The 18537-nt window shown below is 36.6% G+C and overlaps 1 protein-coding gene across 1 annotated transcript in view; it reads left to right on the top strand.

The window, feature by feature from the left end:
• Window positions 1–3242: 3242 nt before the first annotated feature.
• The window catches only part of Mtx2 (metaxin 2), a 51679-nt gene continuing 36384 nt past the window's right edge, over window positions 3243–18537 (top strand). The window contains exon 1 of the mRNA XM_005007655.4: window positions 3243–3472. Within this exon, the coding sequence (XP_005007712.2) occupies window positions 3433–3472 (40 nt within the window). The 5' untranslated portion in view covers window positions 3243–3432. The remainder of the gene's footprint in view (window positions 3473–18537) is intronic.

The raw sequence follows: 18537 nt of genomic DNA on the forward strand, positions 1-18537 counted from the left end.
TGTAGTATTTTTGTTTTATAACCTCATTCTTAAAAATTCCAGTGGCTTGTTTTCTTGTATTTCCCTTAATTGTGGTGATCTTAAACAGATCTTCAGTTTTAAATCTGCCAGTCATTCTAATACAGATGCATACATGCATTTTCTCCAGTTGGCTCCTTATTACAAAGACAGCTTATTTGTGGGCACCATCAGGAACATCTGCATTTTATTGGATTTAATTTTTAGTAATAAAGACCTCCCACATTACAGTTTCTTTCCAGCCTAAATTTGCCTGTGTGGGAAGCAAAAGATCCGTCAGTCAGGGAGAAAAAGCAAATCCATATGGTGCTGGGGATTCTGCTTCCCTAGCTGCAAGGAAGAAAGAGTCGAGTACAGACAGTGCCCCCAGCAGATCTGTTATTTTCTAAAAAGCTTGCTGCTGTGGTCTGAATGTTGAAGTCTTCCCCCAATCCATATGTTGAAACTTAATCACTACTGTGACAGTATTAAGAGAAGGGGCCGGTGGAGCTGATTAGGACATGAGGACCCCATCATCTTGTATGGGATTTGTGTCTTCATAAAAGAGGGCCAGAGGGGCTTGAAAGCCTTTTTTGCCCTTCTGTCACACAAGGATATCAGAAGGCACCATCTATGAGAAACACACATCTCACCAGTCACTAAGTCTACAAGTGCCCTTATCTTGGCTTCCCAGCTTCCAAGAGTAAGCAATAAATTTATTACTAAAGAATTCCTCATTCCAAGGAATTTTGTTCTAGACATTCTAAAAGAGTAGGACATTTACGATAATAGCAAAGATTGGTGTTAGTTTCAGCCCAGGTCTGTGGATTCATACCATTTCATCTAGGTACCACGACTGAAGCCATGGATGTATGAAGGAAATCATGACGACTCAATTTTGTTTCAGTTGCGTTGTATTTCTCTGACCTGCATGCACAGTCCCTGGCTCTTGGCACTTTGTTCCACTTTGGGGCTCATCTCTACCCCCCCCCCCAGACTCATTTAATCTTGGTTTCTCCAATCCAATCTTTAGTACTCGCTAAGGGCTTTGGCTCAAGTTCCCACCCTTTTATGGTATGGAGTACTGAATCCATCAAAAAGTAGTCAAAACATTGTACTTTCTGCTTTATAAAGTTGACAAACTAGAGCTAGTAGTAGAACTTAAAGTGATGACAGGTCTTTACTTTTAGGAAGTTACACTTAATTCTTCACTGTACAGAAAACAGACCGAAATTTTTTTGATTGACACCAGAAACCTGGAACTGCTCATTTCTTTTGGTCACCAAGGAGGTAAGGTCACCACATACTCTTTACTATCAGTGTTTCCTCCCTCAGCTCAAACAAGAACAGTCTATTATCATTCTTGTTGTTCTGCCAATTCTGAATTTCAGTCAAAGAGAAGATGTTTCCTTTAGAGGTAAATGTATGTTTATGTACATGTAAGTAGGTGAATTTAAATTTAGTTTAACCAGGTTCTTAGTTGCTGAGGGGGACACAGATATTAAGACTTATCTTTAAATATTTATTATCTAACGTAACTGGTAAAATTGTGTTCACCCCCAAAACAGGTTTACATTCTAACCCCTGGCATCTGTGAATGTGACTGCATCTGGAAAAAGGATCTTTACAGTTGAAGACAAGATGATGTCTTGGTCACTTTCCTCATTGCTTAGACCCTATGTTGAATACTTGCAACTTGGAGAGGTTTGTTTTGGTTCACAGGTTGTAGAAGTGTCAGTCCATAGCTGGCTGGTTTCAGGGTGGAAGTTCCATGATACAAGGGCCAGCTCAGAGGAACACTGCTCACCCCATAGCACCTGGGAGCAGAGAGAGTGAAAGGAGCTGCCAGGGAAGGGAAATATAATCTTCTAGTGAGGCCCACAGTGACCAGACACTACCTCTTAACAGCAAGTCAGCTGTAATGCCCCATAATCCAATCAACTTCCAGAAGTTCCACCCATGATTGCATGAGGCTTGGGGAGGGTACATCTAAATAGAAACCATAACAGATGATGGTGGACCCTAATTCAGTGACTGGTGCCTTCATAAGGGAGATTTGTACTCAAACAGGAGGAATGCTATGTGATCATAGAGTCATAAATTGGAGGTGACATCTCTAAAAGTCAAGGCAATGCTGTGAAAAGTCAGGGAAGTTTTCCTCCTTAGGGGCAGAAAGCATGGTCCTAATTCAGGATTTGAGTGCTCATTCCCAGAACCGTGCGAATAAATGTGTTATTTTAAGCCACCCAGTTTACGGTAATCTGTGGGGCAGCTTTAGGAAACTAATACACTAGTTAAGGACACATGAGTATCAACAATAAACTATAATAGTGGTTCAGAGATTTATGGGATACACAAAGGAGACAGCCTTCTCAGTGTCGAGGACAGCAGATTTCTTCTGCACAAACTCAGCAGGCTGCTGACTTAAAACCTCACCTCATCTCTCTCAACCTCATCACCTCATCTCTCTGAACCTAGTTTCAATGAAAGGGCCTTTGCTCACCAGCTAAGCCCTGAACTGTTCTACCTGTAGTATTTCATACCTCTGAATCCATAGCACATACCTTTTTTCTTAATTATGCACATATAATGAGACATGATTAGGCTAAGGAGGAAAAGATTCAGGTGAAATCGAGGGCTCTCTCCTCATCCTGCCCCCATCCTCATAGCCAAGAGTGAGAAGCAGGGCTCCGTATCTGATGTAGGAACGTGAAGGACAACATTAGATTCCCACAGCCTGGGCGTCGCTCAGCTTTTTTCTTTCTTGCAAGCATGCTTAAATAAAAAGATAATTAACACTAATGTCTGTCCATGGACCAATCAACTCAGCATCCTAGTGGCGCAGAGGGAATTCACGCCGGTTTCTGGGCCTCGGCGGAGTCCCTGAGCAGGCAGCTGGAAGCCTGCTTCCTTATCCGTAATGGCGATAACAGTACCGCCCCGCCGCGCTGCTGAGAGGACGCCATAAAAGAGGATGGCACATATCCATACCCCTCTATAAGTACTTTAGGGTGTCTGCGGTCTGGTGATGCCTATAAATGTTATGACTTGCTCGAAGAACACTGGTTACAAAGCGCATACTAAGGCCCAAGAGTCCTCCGCCGCCCCCAGTTCGGAGTCGAGCCGAGGTCGTGGCCGCCAGCCCGCTTTCGCCCTCCAGGACCGCGGAGAGCTTGTGAGCGCGGCCGCGCGCCGGCGAGGGGGCGGGGCCGGCCGGGCGGAAGCGCACGCGCGCGGCTGGCAGCTGCGCCGGAAGTTCCTGGCCCGGCCTGGAGGTAACCTTGGAGGCCTCCCAGCTGCTACTGCTAGTGCACTTTTGCGACTCTGAGGTTCAGCCAGCCTGTGCTAGTTAGCTACCCTGAGCTGCCGGGATCGTGCCGGAGGGCACTGAGGGTCACGGAGAGAGGCAGTCGGGCGCGGGGCTGCTCAGCCGACATGTCTTTAGTGGCGGAAGCGTTCGTCTCGCAGATCGCAGGTAGCGCGCTTGGCTGCGGACCGAGGTGGGGACAGCGTGGGGCAGTGGCGGGCACCCACGTCGGGGATAGGGCCGGAGCGTTGTCCAGCCTTAAGGCGTTGTATGCCTTTACAAACCCTGAGATGGAGGCGGCCGCCAGCACTAGCCTCACTTTACAGATGAGGAAACAGAGGACACAGTTGGCCAAGGTCAACGCACAGGGGCAGGAGTCCCGTCTGCGTCTCCTAGGCAGTGCAGTCCCGGTCCCCCGTCCGTCTGAGGCAGCGGGAGGACGTCGAGGATTGGGATTGATGTGGGCCGGGCGTCTCGGTCATGGGACCTAAGTTTAAGGTGACTGTCCCTGACGAGACCTTTTCCTTAGCTATTGTCTGTCATTGAGAAGCCATCAAAGTTCTTTCTTGCTCTGCAAACCACATGTTGCCATTTGCTAAGTCTCTAGGATTCATCGAAATACTTTTTAAATCGACACGTACTTTAAAGAAATAGCTTTGATTCGATGGACTGAACATGACCTATGTAAATACCTTTATAATATCTTTTGTTATTGACACGTCTATTGTAGTGAAAGAAGCTTATTGTTAAGAAAGTGAGGAGACTAGAGACAGATATTTCTAAGTGTATGTTAGTGAAATTAATCTTAACTCTGTAGTAGTGTTTTCAACCTAAGTACAGTAATAAGACAGTCACCAGGATAAATATGTGCATTTGAAATAAGAAACAGATATTTTGGAATTGAGAAGTATAGAATGTGTCACAAACTTTGACAAAATGTTTTCCACTTCAGTGCATTTGTGTGAAAAAAAATATATATATTGCCTTTTTTCTCTTAACTACATTGTTTTCTAAGAGAGAGAAACTCCTGCTAGATTGTAAGCTTCATGAAAGCAGGGATCATACTTAGTTTGTTCCCCACTGTACCTTCAGCACCTGCTGTGCTCAGTAAATATCTATAATTTGAATCAGCGAATAATCTTGAGATGTCAAGCAATCATTATTTCTGTTCTTACCACTTAGGTTGGAAAATATCATGGTGTGTAGTTTGGTCACTGATTTATATTACGATTTAGTTAAAAAATTTCTGTGTGCATGATTCCCAATATGTGATTTCTTTTAAAGAGAAAATGATGTCTTTTAATAAACTTTTGATGCATTTGGAAGTCTGCCTTAATTTAGTGATGTTTAAGGTTTTCTAGGAATTTTGTCTGTCTTAGCTCTTTATAGCGAACTGTTACTCTGGGGAATCAGTAAATAATATTGAGGCAGCTCTTAAATTGTACATCACATGAGTGAACTCCAGACGTATTATAGACAATGTATTATAACGAAACAAACTGGCAAAATAATTAGAAGGTAAATGGGAGAAAACATGGAAAATTATTTTAGTAATATTGGATAGCAGAAGAGGGGTAAGCAAGAGACAGAACCCAAAAGAGAGAAAATTGACAGAGTTGGTTGTGCAACATTTTAACAGCCTTGCAGTATTAAAAAATATCATAAATAAGTTTCTACAAATTAATAGGAAAAAGACATTTCACTGAAAAAAATAGCTTAACAGAATCCAGGGCAAAGGATCTGAACAGGCCCTTCACAAAAAGGGAATTGCAAATGAGCAGTGAATAGTTGAAGACATTCCTGTCACTAGCAGATAATTTTTCCACCTTGGAGAGGGATAAAAATGAATATTACAGTTTCTAGCATTGATGGGTGTATGGGGAAAACAGTTACTTCAAATTATTGGTGGCTATAAACTGTTAGTTTTTAGAACTTAATTTGTAAATATTTATTGTCATCATTTGGGCCAGAAGTTCTCCATATAGAGATTTACCTAATAGAAATGTGAGGTTGTACTTAACATACAATAATAATTGTAGTATTATTTGTAATGGCAAAAATAGAAATTTCCGAAATTATAGTGTACTGCTCTAGCCATCCCTTTTCTGGGTATATATCCAAGAGAATTGAAATTGGTTATGTCAAAGAGATGTTCATATTCCCATGGGCATTACATAAAAGTAGCTAAGATGGGGAAACAGTTTTAAGTGTCTTTTCATTGATAAATGAATAAAGAAAATGTGACATATATATACAATGAAATACTACACTGCCTTAAAAGGAGAGAATTCTGTCATTGATGCCAACATAAATAGGACTGGAGGATGTTATGTTAAGTGAAATCATGCACAGCACAGAAAGACATACTATGTGATCTTTCTTATACATGGAATCTAAAAAAAGTAGACCTTGTAGAAGCAGAGAGTAGAAAGTTGATTATGAGGCTAGAATCAGGGGTGAGAGGAGCAGTATGGGGAAAGGGGAGATGCTGATCAAAGAGCACAAAATTTCACTTAGACTAGAGTGTCCCATTGCACTGCATTGTGACTACAGTTAATAATGTATATTTCAGGATTTCTTAAAGTTTCTTAATATTTTTATCACATAAAATAACTTAGGTGATCAATATGTTAACTAGCTTGATTTAATTCCTACAGTGTGCATGTAGAACAAAACATTGTTAATTAAAAAATAAATATGAATATGATATACTTGCATTTTTAAAGATACTAAAAGTGAAGAGGTTAAATGCACCTCTTACATGGTTTTGTAAGCCAGGACTGTAAGAAGTAAAATGATATTATGGGATGACATATATCTTGTATGAACTCATTAAGTAAATAAACCCCAGGGTAATAAAAATAGAATGTGGAGGAACTATATTTGTGAATTATTTACATTACTATAGTGAGAATGTTTTACTTTTGTAATTTAAATAATTATACTATTTTAAATTTAAAAGATATTTTATGAAGTGAAAAGGGGGCTAAAATAACAGTTTGTCTGAAACCCTGTGTTTGACCGTAAATGTGACTCAGAACCAACAGTGTTCTGAGTGTTGTGTTTTTTATAGTAATACAGTTTTCTTGGAAGGAGGTGACCTCAAGAGGACAGAGATGTATGTGTACCTAGTCTTGTTACAATATAATGTATAGTTAGGAATCTGTTTTTGTAACTGAGAGCTCTAATTTTTAGTGTAGCTGGCACTTTGCTTATTATTGTTCCTTAACCACTGGAAGGAACACTGGAAGTGTTATGAGCTAACACTTTTTGGTATTTCCTTTGGAACTGTTTAGTGGCATTTGGCATCTGTCTGTGATGTTTTTTGCAGTGCTTTCTTTCAGAGCCTTATTCATAAGGATGACTCTTTGGAAACTGCTATAGTTTGGATTTGAAATATTCCCTGAAGGCCTTGTGTTGAAGGATTGATCCCCAGAATGGCAGTATTAGGGGTGGTTAAAGGTTCAGAGGTAGGGTCTAATGGGAGGTTGCCCTCTCAGGGGACTAAGATTCTGGTCTCTTCTGCTCATGCTGTCTTCTGCCTTGGCCGTGAGGTAAATGGCTCTGCTCTGCTGCCTGCTGTGATATACTGCCTTGCCACAGACACGGAAGCAGTGAGTCTGACCTACCATGGACTAAAACCTCCAAAACTGTGAGCCAAAGCCTTCCTTCCTCAAAAGTTAGTTATCTCGTGTGTTTTGTTAGAGTAGTGGAATACCAACTTCACAGAGAAGCTTTCTCTTATTTCCTCAGATTAGCAAACCATTTCTCTTTTTTCCTGGCATATCTATTACCCACTAAATTTTCTGTTCTTATGCTCTCCATATCTACTGCTATTACCGTTGTCTGGTCTTTGTTATTTCTTACTTGGAGTTCTCTATACCCATGTCTGGTCTTTGTTATTTCTTACTTGGAGTTCTGTATTAACACTGAATTGGTTACCTTGCTTCCAAAAGTTTCTACATTGTAAACCTCAGTGGTTTTTTTTATTTTGGTGTGACTCCAATCTCTGTCTCTGTCTGTCTCTCATACTGAGGATTGAACCAAAGACCTTTGAACTCAGATATATCCTCTTTTAAAATTTTTATTATTAAGACAGTCTTGCTAAGTTTCCCAAGCTAGGCTTAAACTTCTGATCCTCTTGCTTTAATCTCCAAAGTACTGATGACTTCTCTTGATTTAACACCTTTTGTTTCCTAGTATCAGTAGGATAGAGTGGCATATAAAATCCTCCTGAGTCCAAATCTATTTCTGTGTCCTCATCTTTTGTAACTAGTTTCCTTGAACTCAGATCATCCTCAACTATTTGTACTGTTCATCCTTGGCATGCTCTTGTTATCTGCTTGAAATGCTTAAGACAACTATTTTTTCATACTTAAGGTTCTGGTCAAAATTTGGACATGTTAAGTCAATCATGCATTTGTTTTTCCTGTCAAATGAGAAAGATTTATAGTGTTTTTTTCTAATAATAATAATAATAATAGAACCAATATTGTAATACTAATAACAGTAACAATGTATGGCTGTTATAAGTAGTGAATACAATCCAGAGAATTATAAGCCATAAAGTAAAAATAATCAGAAATCACAGCATGCAGTTTAAGACTTTAAAATCCTACCCTCATCTTTAAAACTTCGGTGAGCAAAGCTTTGTCATTCCTTTTCCTTTAATTAAAAATATATTGACATAGTTGATAGATGATGTCTATACTTTTAAAGAACCTGTTTGTTTCACATAGGAGTCTCTTCATATCTGTAAATGAAATTACACATTGTTTTGAATGGTTATACAATATTTAATTATAGCAAAGAAGCCATAATTTCTTTAATGCAGTCATATTGTGATGTGTTTTGTAGAATGTTATTTCAGTTAAGCAGCAGTAGGATCTCTGTCTCTACACACATACATAAACACACACATGCGTGTGCAAAGAATTGGCTGATGCTGTGACGTGAGTGTGGAGCAAGCAGGTTGAGAAGGTATAAGGCAGGCAATTGTGTATATGTGTGTGGGAGACCGTAGGGCCAAGTGTTCCTTGGAGTGTCTGATTGCAGGGAGGACAGTCCCGCTTTTAAAGGACTTTCAACCAATTAAAGCCACCCAGCATAAGCTTTTTGATTAAAGGCAACTAGTTAAGATTTTAATTACATCAGGAAAATCCATTGAGAGCAGTCCCAGTGTTTGAATAACTGGAAGAGGGCATTTGTATGCTACAAAACGGCTTTTCTGTCTTGCCAACACCTTCTATAAAATGTTAGTGAATTTTGACAAATGCTCAGTGTAGTCGGCTGATGCGTGCCAAAGCCATTACAGATGTATATGATTTTTCTCTGTTGTAAACACTGCTGGCGTGTACATATTTGTGCACCTATGTGGTAGTTTCTTGTGATAACTTTCTTAAGGTAGAAGAAGTTGTTCTGTCAGCTAAATAATACAGAAAGGAATAGTAAGTTATGCTTTTGAAGGAGTAGTTTGGGTCTTTAGATGATAGGCTAATAGGCTGAGTTTTAAAATTTTAAAAAGAAAGATAAAAATGGTCCTGGATATTGAATGTCTTAAAATGTTTTATTAACAACCTGTGTGTTCAGTTTTCATTAGCTGGGCACGGTGGTGCACTCCTGTAATTCCAGGAGGCTGAGCAGGAGGATCATTGCAAGTTCGAGACCAGCCTGGGCTACAAAGTGAGCTCAAGGCCGCCTGAACTGCATAGTGAGACCTGTCTCACCAAAAAAAAAAAAAAAAAAAAATCATTTTTTTAATGACAAGCTTTTGTAGTGCTTGAGCGTCTGGCTTTTTAAACTTTTTAATTGACAGATGGTATGCATATATCCTAACAGAGGCTTAGTAACCCTTTTGGATTATGTAACCACCTTGAGCAGTTATTGGTACAAAGTGTGGAGCACTGTGGGGGCCAGGCGTGACTTGCCTATCTTTATAGCAGCAGTAGCTCTAGGAATTAGGACTTCACGCTGCCAGCAGTACGTACTGAAGGTGGAGTGGTACTGAGAACTAAAGAGGAGAACCGTGCCATGGCATTAATCACTTCTTCACCTTGTCTTTGTGCTTCCTTTTGGTTGGGGTGGAGTCAGACCTGGGTTCTTATGCAGCTCCTGGCCGTAAGACCTTGGGGATATTACCTGCATTTTAAAGCTTCTTGTAAAATGCAAAGATCGCAGTATATATTTTTTAAGGGCAGAATGAAGCAATATGTATAATGGTAGGTGTTGTATTTGTCACAAAGCAGCCAGTAAATGTTCATGAGTATTATTTTTTAACCACTTTTCTATTGATTATAGGATATTATTATAGGATACTCAATTAACAAATTGTGCTAGGATATTTATTTCCCAACTTTATATTTGATGTGCTTCAGACATGTTTATCTTCCTCGACTTGAATCGGGGTGTAGGTTGTAGTGGAAATCTTATTTAGACCTTAGGTAATGAGTATAAAGGAGAGAGGACAAGGGCTTTGGAATAAGAACTGAGCTCAAACCTCCTCTGTGCTTCTTGCTCTGTGATCTTAGGTTGGCCTTGCTGGATTATAGATCTTACAATGTATATTAATCATATTGTGTAAAATGGTACATAATAAATGCTTAATTTGTGGAACTTTTACTTTTAGTGCCTGAGGAACTTTTCCACTGAACATAGTGGAAGTGGTCTTTTGAGGGTGTTATTTTCATTGTCTGGTATCCCATTGCCATTGAACAGCAGAAAATTCTTGATATGTCTTTTTTTCTTAGAAAATTAATTGAATTTATTGCATTTCAGTATTATTTTTATTCATGTACCATCTTTTATGAGTTGATACTTCATCAGTGCCTTGCTTGTCAGTGTGATTTTTTTGTGATATGGTTAAAAAGTTTTCTTCTGTACTAAATCTTCATTTCCTTTTTGTTTTTGATTTTAACGTATGGTCTAAGTTGCCATATTGCGCAGACTGGGCTCAAACTTGTGATCCTCTTGCTCAGTTTCCCAGATTGCTGGGATTATAGTTACACTGTCATTTACTGATCTTTTTGAAACTGATATCTTCTTTTTCCTTTGTCTGTGTTGGGTACTGAATGCGGGGCTTGGTGCATGTTAGGCAAATACTTTACCACTGAGCCACACTCTGTTCTAGTCTTTATTTAGCAGCTCAATAAACTGTATAAAAGATAAAGAAGAATACTTGGGATATTATCTCATTGCAGGCATTTGAGTGCTCAGTTATTTAAACTTACTAATTATTTTAGAGGTAGCAGTAGTCTATGTTATGGGTTAGGAAAGTAATTTTGCAGGGTTCTCTGGAGCCTATCTAAATATTTTGAAAGTAAATGTGATCAAAATAGGCATGTTTTAATCTGTTTTCATATTGATAATAAAGTTTTCATTTTCTCTCTCTTCACATGGCTACTGGATAATCTAGACCTTAAAAGCACCCAGGAGCACTGTAGAGCCTGAAAGAAGGGGAAAATACAGGTTAAAAAACTTGTAAAATTGGGAGGAGCTGAAGGGGAGGGTGGGGCTCAGTGGTAGAGTTGCTTAACATGTGAGTCCCTGAATTGGATCCCAGTACTGGGGAAGAAAAGGAAGTGATGCTACTTTGTGCAGGTCTTAGAATAACAATATTGAGAAGAGCATGAAGAAAATGCCAGTAAAAGCTCTCAAATTTCTATGTCAGAGTAATGATAATTGCAATAGATAATTGAAGAAACTTTATTTTCAAGAGCAGATGAATTTAATGTATCATTCTTCTGCTCTTGAAAATAAAGTTTCTTCATAGTTGCTTTTGCTCAGTGTTCTGAGGAGTCTCCCTCCAGTCTTAAGGAAGGCACTGAGGCATTACAGAAGTTACTGAACTGGCCATCACATTTTGGAGATTTTTCATTCTCATTAGTCATATGAATGGCCTCTTTATCACCTTGGTAGATGTGAAGTTGATATTAAAGGGCAGGTGGTGAACCAAAACAAACATATAATAGGTTATGCTTCAGGCTAGCAGCAAAGTAGAGTTTCTTGATGGCAATGTGACCTGTTATTTCATATTGTCTTCACTAATAGGTTGGAAACTAGATTCTGAGAAGCATCATTTTGGTGCCTTCTGAAAGTTTTGGTATATTGTTAAGATTGTTTGAAAGGCTTGCTTACTAAAACAGTCCATACTTTAGCTGTAGTGTGCTTTCATTTTTTAAAAACTTTATTGCGATTTCATTACGATAATTACATGATTTTGTGCACACACCCATGCATGTGCCTGTGTATTGCTGGGGATAGAACCTAGGGCCTCACACATGCTAGGCAAGTGTTCTGCCGCTGAGATAAAGTCCCAGCCACATAATTTTTAGTTCTTAGTTAAAGAGATTTTGATGATGAATGCCTCATAAAATTTGTCAGTCTTATTTTTGTGAAGATTTGAGATATTAATATTGGCTCAAGCTTTCCATATTTGAGTGAAAATTGAAAGCAAGTGTCCTAAACGTAACATTTTTCAAACATTTTAAAAATATCTTGATAAGCAGTTAGTTATTGGATGGACTGAATATATCAAATAGATATGAGATATTAAAAAAGCCAGGCTTCTCATTTTTTGTTCAAAGACAGAAGTTATAATGTTCAACCAATTTAGCTATAGACATTTATATGTAGAAGTATTTGCCTTGTCAGTAAAGGAAATTCAGGTTTTAATTTTTTATTGCTTTGTAAATGATTCTCTATTCTTGAACACTTCTTATTTTTTTTTAGAAGCAGTTTAGATCAAGAACACTTCTTATTTTTATATGCTCTATATTTATCATGATTTTAAACTTTTTTACATCAGTAATAAAAATGAAATTTGATTGGTTAGTAGTAAAGGACGTTCTTTTCATAAAAACAATCATTTTGTCATGATAATTCCCATTAACTGTAACTGTGGTAGCAAAATAGGAACCATAAAACACATTTCATTGTGCTTATATTCTTAGCTATGTTTTTGTGCTGATTATATACTTTTATCTCCAAGAACTTTTGTAAGCTAGGAGTTTTCATCATATTTGGTCTGCCTTTGAATTTTTAAAAGATTTTTGGTGTGATATTTAACCTACTGGATAAATAGTCTTAGAGATGATGGAATTTCCTCTCACATATGATATTTCATTACCTGGTTAATCTAGAGCACCAGTTAGAACTTTATAGCAATGATAAGGCCATCATTATTCCATTATTTGTTTCTGCAAACTAATATTGGCAGCCACGTAATGATTTGACCTTTTATTAACCTCCTTTGCTTGTGGCTATTAGTCTTTATAAGAAAATGTTTTGACCTCATGAACTGTAAGTAATGTTTCTAACTTGCTTATTTTATGAATTTATGAATTTTAATTTTTGGTATGGGGATCGAACTCATGACCTCGTACTTACCAGGCAAGGTTTGTATATTTTATGAATTTAAAATTATATGTGCCATTAATTACAAAGATTGTGTGCCAATAATTACAAAGCAAAAGTTGAAAAAAAAACAAAGCAAAAGTTGCTGTATTTTTATTAAATATTGTTTTTATTTTTACTATTACTAGTCATCAATTTAAGATTGTAATTTGGCTTGTGATGAGAATTAGTTACATAATGCTCTTTAACTGGTAATTAATCTTTGTTCCTCAGTTGAGACTGTGAATTATTCTTTATGTATTTTTTCCCTGTATTAGTCTAGTGCTTGATTCATTTTCCTTCAACACCCAAGAAGAGAACAGTCCAAGGTTAGGATTTTATGTACCCTAGGCATGAAACAGCTCTGGTCATCAATCCAGGCATCTTGTTTCATGTGCATAGAGTTAGATGGCTCATGTTCAAGTCTCATAATTATTAACTTACTTTTACTTTCCTCATTGATTATGTGTAATGGAAAAACTATTATTTAACCACCTTGGTTCCAAACTAAGTGTGGCTTTAGTACATTAATCTTAAAGGCTTATTTGTGAACATTACAAAACTACAACATATTACTTAGGTATGTTTTAAAATGTGGCGGTAAGCCATAGTCACAAATACTCATGTAGAAAAAGATGGTCAGAAATCTTTTTGAATAAAATGAATTTATCTATAGCCTCATTATTACTTTGTTTGAGCCAAATGAATGAAAAGGATGAATTAATTTTATTTCAAGTGCCATCTGTATTTCTAGGGTAGACTTTTTGCGTGTCTGCTTGGTCTTCAAGGCTAGAGAATGGGACTGTCTTGATTGCCCACAAATGTTTATTTGTAGGTTTAATTGTATGTTCATTGACTCTGGAGCCAGACTACTTGGATTTTCATCCTGCCACTTATTAGTGCTGACTTTTCTCAAATTACTTGTGCCTCAGTTTTCTTTTCATAAAATAGGGATAATAATAGTGTCTACCTCTTAAAGCTGTCATGAAATAGTCCATATGTGTCAAGCATTTAAGTGTAAAATAAATGCATGAGTTCTTTAAATTTTTTATTCACCTCAGCTTTATTGAAGTATTTACATGCCCCTTTTACATGTACAGTAAACATTTTTGTTTTATATCATTTTGTGACTGTAAACTCTAAAATAGCACTAATTACAGATTTCTGTCACCTCCAAAAGAAATCCTTTGCTCATTTATAATTACTTTATATTTCTGCCCTCAGGCTGAATCAATCCCTAATCTGTTTTCTGTTTCTGTAGATTTGCCTATTCCAGACATGTTATATGAATAATATCATACAATGTATTTTTCTTTTGTGACTGCCTTTTTTAAATTGGGTATAAGGCTTTTGAAAAATAGTAGTATTGAAGTTCGTTCATATTGTAGCATGTATCAGTCCTTTGTTCCTTCTTTTTGTGAGATGATATTCCAAGGTATGAATATATCATTTTGTTTGATGAATATTTACAGTTGATGAACATTTTGTTGCTCCCACTCTTTGGCTGTTTGATTAACACTGCTATGAATATTCATGTATAGGTCTTTGTGTATACACATGTTTTTGCTTCTCTAGGGGTAAGTACCTGTGAGTGGAACTGCTGGGTATTAGCATAATTCAGTGTTTAATATTTTGAGAGCCTTTTACAGTCCGTCCAGTAATGTATAGGAATTCCGGTTTCTCTGCATCCTCTAAACATTCGTGGTTTGTCTGACTGACTATATTTCCTTTAGTGGGTGCGAAGTGGTCCCTTATGCTTTTGATTTGTATTTCCCTAATGATGAGTGATGTTGGGCATTTTTCCAGGTGCTTTTTTGCCATTTATATATCTTCTTTGGAGAAATGTTGATTGATATACCTTGCTTAATTTAAACAACTGGGTTATAGCGTCTTTATCATTGAGTTGTACCAGTTCTATGTATATTTGATATATAAGGTATATGAGTTTTGGGAAAATCTTAAATGCTAATCATCATCATCTGCCCAAATGGAAGTCTACGTACCATTTGAACACGATGAAATGGAATCTCATTCTTACCTAGTTTTATTTGATCTCTAACTGATCACGAGGGTGAATTTCTTCCATTAGTTTTCCTACGTGTTCAGTCTTTATTTCTTTCTATCTTATGCTCTATCAGTGTATTAGGATTCATCATATTTGTTATTTAACTTTTCGTGTGATTCACTTTGGGTCATTTTGATCTTTTTTTACTGCTTGGTTCCAACGGGAAAAAAGGTAGGAGATATTGACGAGTTATTTATGGAATTTATTTAAGTTACTTACCATGGTTCAATAAGTTGACATTCATTTGGGATTTTGGAAATTGTGCACTATTATATATAATTTTTTTCTTTGTTCTTATGCACCATGTAGCCCAGCAGAATTAGGCCTTATAGGTATGTTAATAATATTTATTGTTACAGAGTATAGTATTTGGTAAGAGGTTTTTTAAAATCATGAATCATTACAAAAGCAACAAATTGAAGATAGGTTTCTAACTTACAAATTCCTAAAGTCAGTCACTTGGTCTTCTTTATAATTGTGTCTTTGGCATCAATGTGTGATACATTATATGCAATGAATATTTGTTGAATGAGTGATAAAACTGAATTGCAGACTGCCTAAATTTACTCTCTGCAATGAAAGCTATGTATAATTTACTATACATATCTACATTAAAAGAAGCAATAAAGGCCATACAGTAGGATCTGATGTTAGTCAACAAGTTTCTTCTTCTTAAGGACTTATAAATTGTAGCTGAGAGAATATTTCAGTTTGAATCTTCTAAAATAGTGTTCTTCCAGAGTCAGGGATTCATTTTGTATTTGTGTCTCATACTGTTCCAGACTGTCTTCGGACATCTGTTTTTTGCTTCAAGACACTTGTTTTAGTCTAAGGTAGTCTTTAATCGTTGTATCTACACCTGCTTGCAGTACCTTCTTTAAGTTGTCTTACTGCTATGCGACACAGTGTTGCCTGCCTAAATCCCCAGTTCCTAAGGCGTTGTGATTTAATCATTTCAAGATTATTATGTCTTTTGATTTCTCTTAGAGTTTTCCAGTTGAATTGTTGTGTAACCTAATACATAGTTCCTAAAATTCTAATTGATAACCCTATAAGTCTAAGCATCTTAAGAATCTATTTTAAATCAAGTCTCATATAATTATCTAAAACTTGATGGGTTTTTAAAACTTACTGTCCCTGTTGATATTACTGAGATTATCAGTAGAGTGTCTGTTAAATCAGCATGCTTGTTTTCTTCTCTCTGTGTGTCTTGCAGTAACTTGTCCATGTTTAGGAGCTGCCAAATGCTGTATGACCATTTTGTTATGTTAGTGGTGTTTGCATTTACACCTTGGGCAGAAAGCCATCTGAATTTGGTGATAGGCTACACATGTTTCTTATTCCTTTTCTATAGCACTGTCTAAATAGTCTTGTGAGGCTGAAGAGATGACATCTATGAGCTTTTGGAATCTAGTTGCCTAAGGATAAACTGAGTTTGACTTCATTAGTGCACAAATGATAGGTTTGTGTAGAGTTATTATAGCATTAATCAATTTGATGGATTGGAAAAATGACAGAACTGAAGCAGTGTGTAATATTAGTGCCTATTATTCTACAAATTATGTCTTCACCTACATTCATATGCTAGAGGAGTCATGTTGTACATTAAAAATGCAGAGCCTATATTAAAAAAAAAGAATCCAACAACAAAGGGCACCTCTTTTCATGGCCCTTCTCTTGTCCTCTTAGATTAGATTGTCAAGAAGTGGACTTGGAATCGAGACTTGTTTATTAGGTCATAGCACTTTCATACTGTGAAATACCCTTCATTGAATGGATAGATAGATCATCTGCCACCAGAATGACGTATTACTCAACTTGATAGTGCGTATTACAAGTAATAAAGTCTTTAAGAGAACTAGTGAAATATGTGTGTGAATTTATTAGCCAGTAGTCATTTTGACAAAAATTATAAAGCAGATTGGTAGTAAAGCATAGTGAGATTTTGAGTTGTATTATATTGGTTGATAAAGCTTAAAAATAGTTAGCTTTAAGACAATTAAAATAGGGGCTGGGGATATAGCTCAGTGACATAAATGCCTTCTTGGCAAGTATGAGGTCATGGTTTGGTCCCTGGTACCAAAAAAATGACAATTAAAATAAATAAGACAGATATTTCTAACATTAGTTCATAAGTTCATGTATGAATTATGACTTTCAAAAATTCAAGAATATCTGTTCCTCTTTTTAATTTTAGATCCTTAACATAAATACTTGTAAGAGTAGAGAAAATCTCTTTTAAAGATTTAGGAACAACTCATTTGAATAAGGAAACTACTTTCTTTCTTTTTTTTTTGTCTTCTTCGTTATTATCGGTACCAGGGATCGAACTCACGACCGCACACTTGCAAGGAAGGCGCTTATGCTGCTGAGCTAAATCCCCAGCCCCAGGAAACTGTTTTCCAATAAGGACTAAAGAGGCCTCTTTTGCGACTGGTAAAGAAGATACTAAATGTGAAATAACCATGATTATGTATAGGCCTGGGCAAAATCAGAAAGTTGGTAAAAAACAAACTAGATTTTTGATAACATTAACTGGTTATGTGCTTAGTTATGAGCTACTCTGATATTTATTTATAGGTATTCTTTATAAAATTCGGAATATGTTCCTTTATAAAAATTATAATTTAAGATGTGTTTTACTAGTGCATACCATTAGAATAGTAATTCTAAGGAGTGAATTAATATTGGTCACTGAGAGCATTGTAGAATAAGTTTCTGCTTTGGCATGGAAAAATATGAATTAATTTTTGAAAAGGAATCATTATTTGTACTTTCTGCAGTAAAGATACTAGCTTTAAAACATTTTTGCTGGCTTGAACCACCAGTGGTGCATACATGATTGTCCCATTGGGTTAGGGTTTTTATTAATTTTATTAGTAAAAAGAATAGTAAAAGTGATTTGATCCATTTGTACCACCAGTGGTACAAGCCACCTGATGGACCGTCATGCATCTACCACTGTTGACCACCCAGCTGTGAGACATGAATTACAGTCCCGACATGAATGTGTTAAACAATACTTATACATTACCATTTGATTAATTCAAATGTCGTATTTCAGCATTTATTATTTAAATGTCATCTTTAGTGTGGAACAACTGTAAAGCCAAGCTTTTAATAAATAATGTCAAGATCATAGAAAATTTTCACAATTAGGAATTTACCTCTTAGCAAGAGAGATAAGATACTGATATAACAAGGTGGTGAAGTAGATAATATGACATAGACAAATACCAACTGCAATGGACTAGTGTAAATAAAAGAGAAATTAGATTCATTATAAAAGCTCTCTTAATAGAAATGGTATTTAAACTTGGTCTTGAAAAAACTGTAGGATTTAGGTATGTGGCAATAAAGGAATATTCCAAGAGAACAATTGAAGCAAAGTTACAAAGGTGAGAAAGTATGCAGTATACAATAGAATCTGATGTACTTGATTGGATAAGATAGAGAAATCTTGTTAGAGAGGCAATTAGAAAGGGATCCCCATCCTCCTACTAATTTATGACTTTTTTTCCTAGCTTTTTTACTGATCAAAACAGAGAAAAAAAATTACCAGGAGAGAGTTTTCTTTGTTTAAGATTTCATGAATGTCTAGGTTCTCTGCAAAAACTTGAAGTAAGTAGTTATTTAATAAACAGTGTTCTTCATTGTGCGAGGGGGCTTATGGACCCTGTTGTATGCAAGATAGTCGTTTGAAGTACAGACAAAAAGTGTCTATAAACTGGCTATGCATTCTTACACGTGTCCTAAAATTGAAAATTTCTGTTTGATG

This window comes from Cavia porcellus, unplaced genomic scaffold (genome assembly GCF_034190915.1).
Source record: "Cavia porcellus strain 051 isolate PalLab524CR breed Dunkin Hartley unplaced genomic scaffold, mCavPor4.1 scaffold_12, whole genome shotgun sequence".
NCBI classification, from domain to species: domain Eukaryota; kingdom Metazoa; phylum Chordata; class Mammalia; order Rodentia; family Caviidae; genus Cavia; species Cavia porcellus.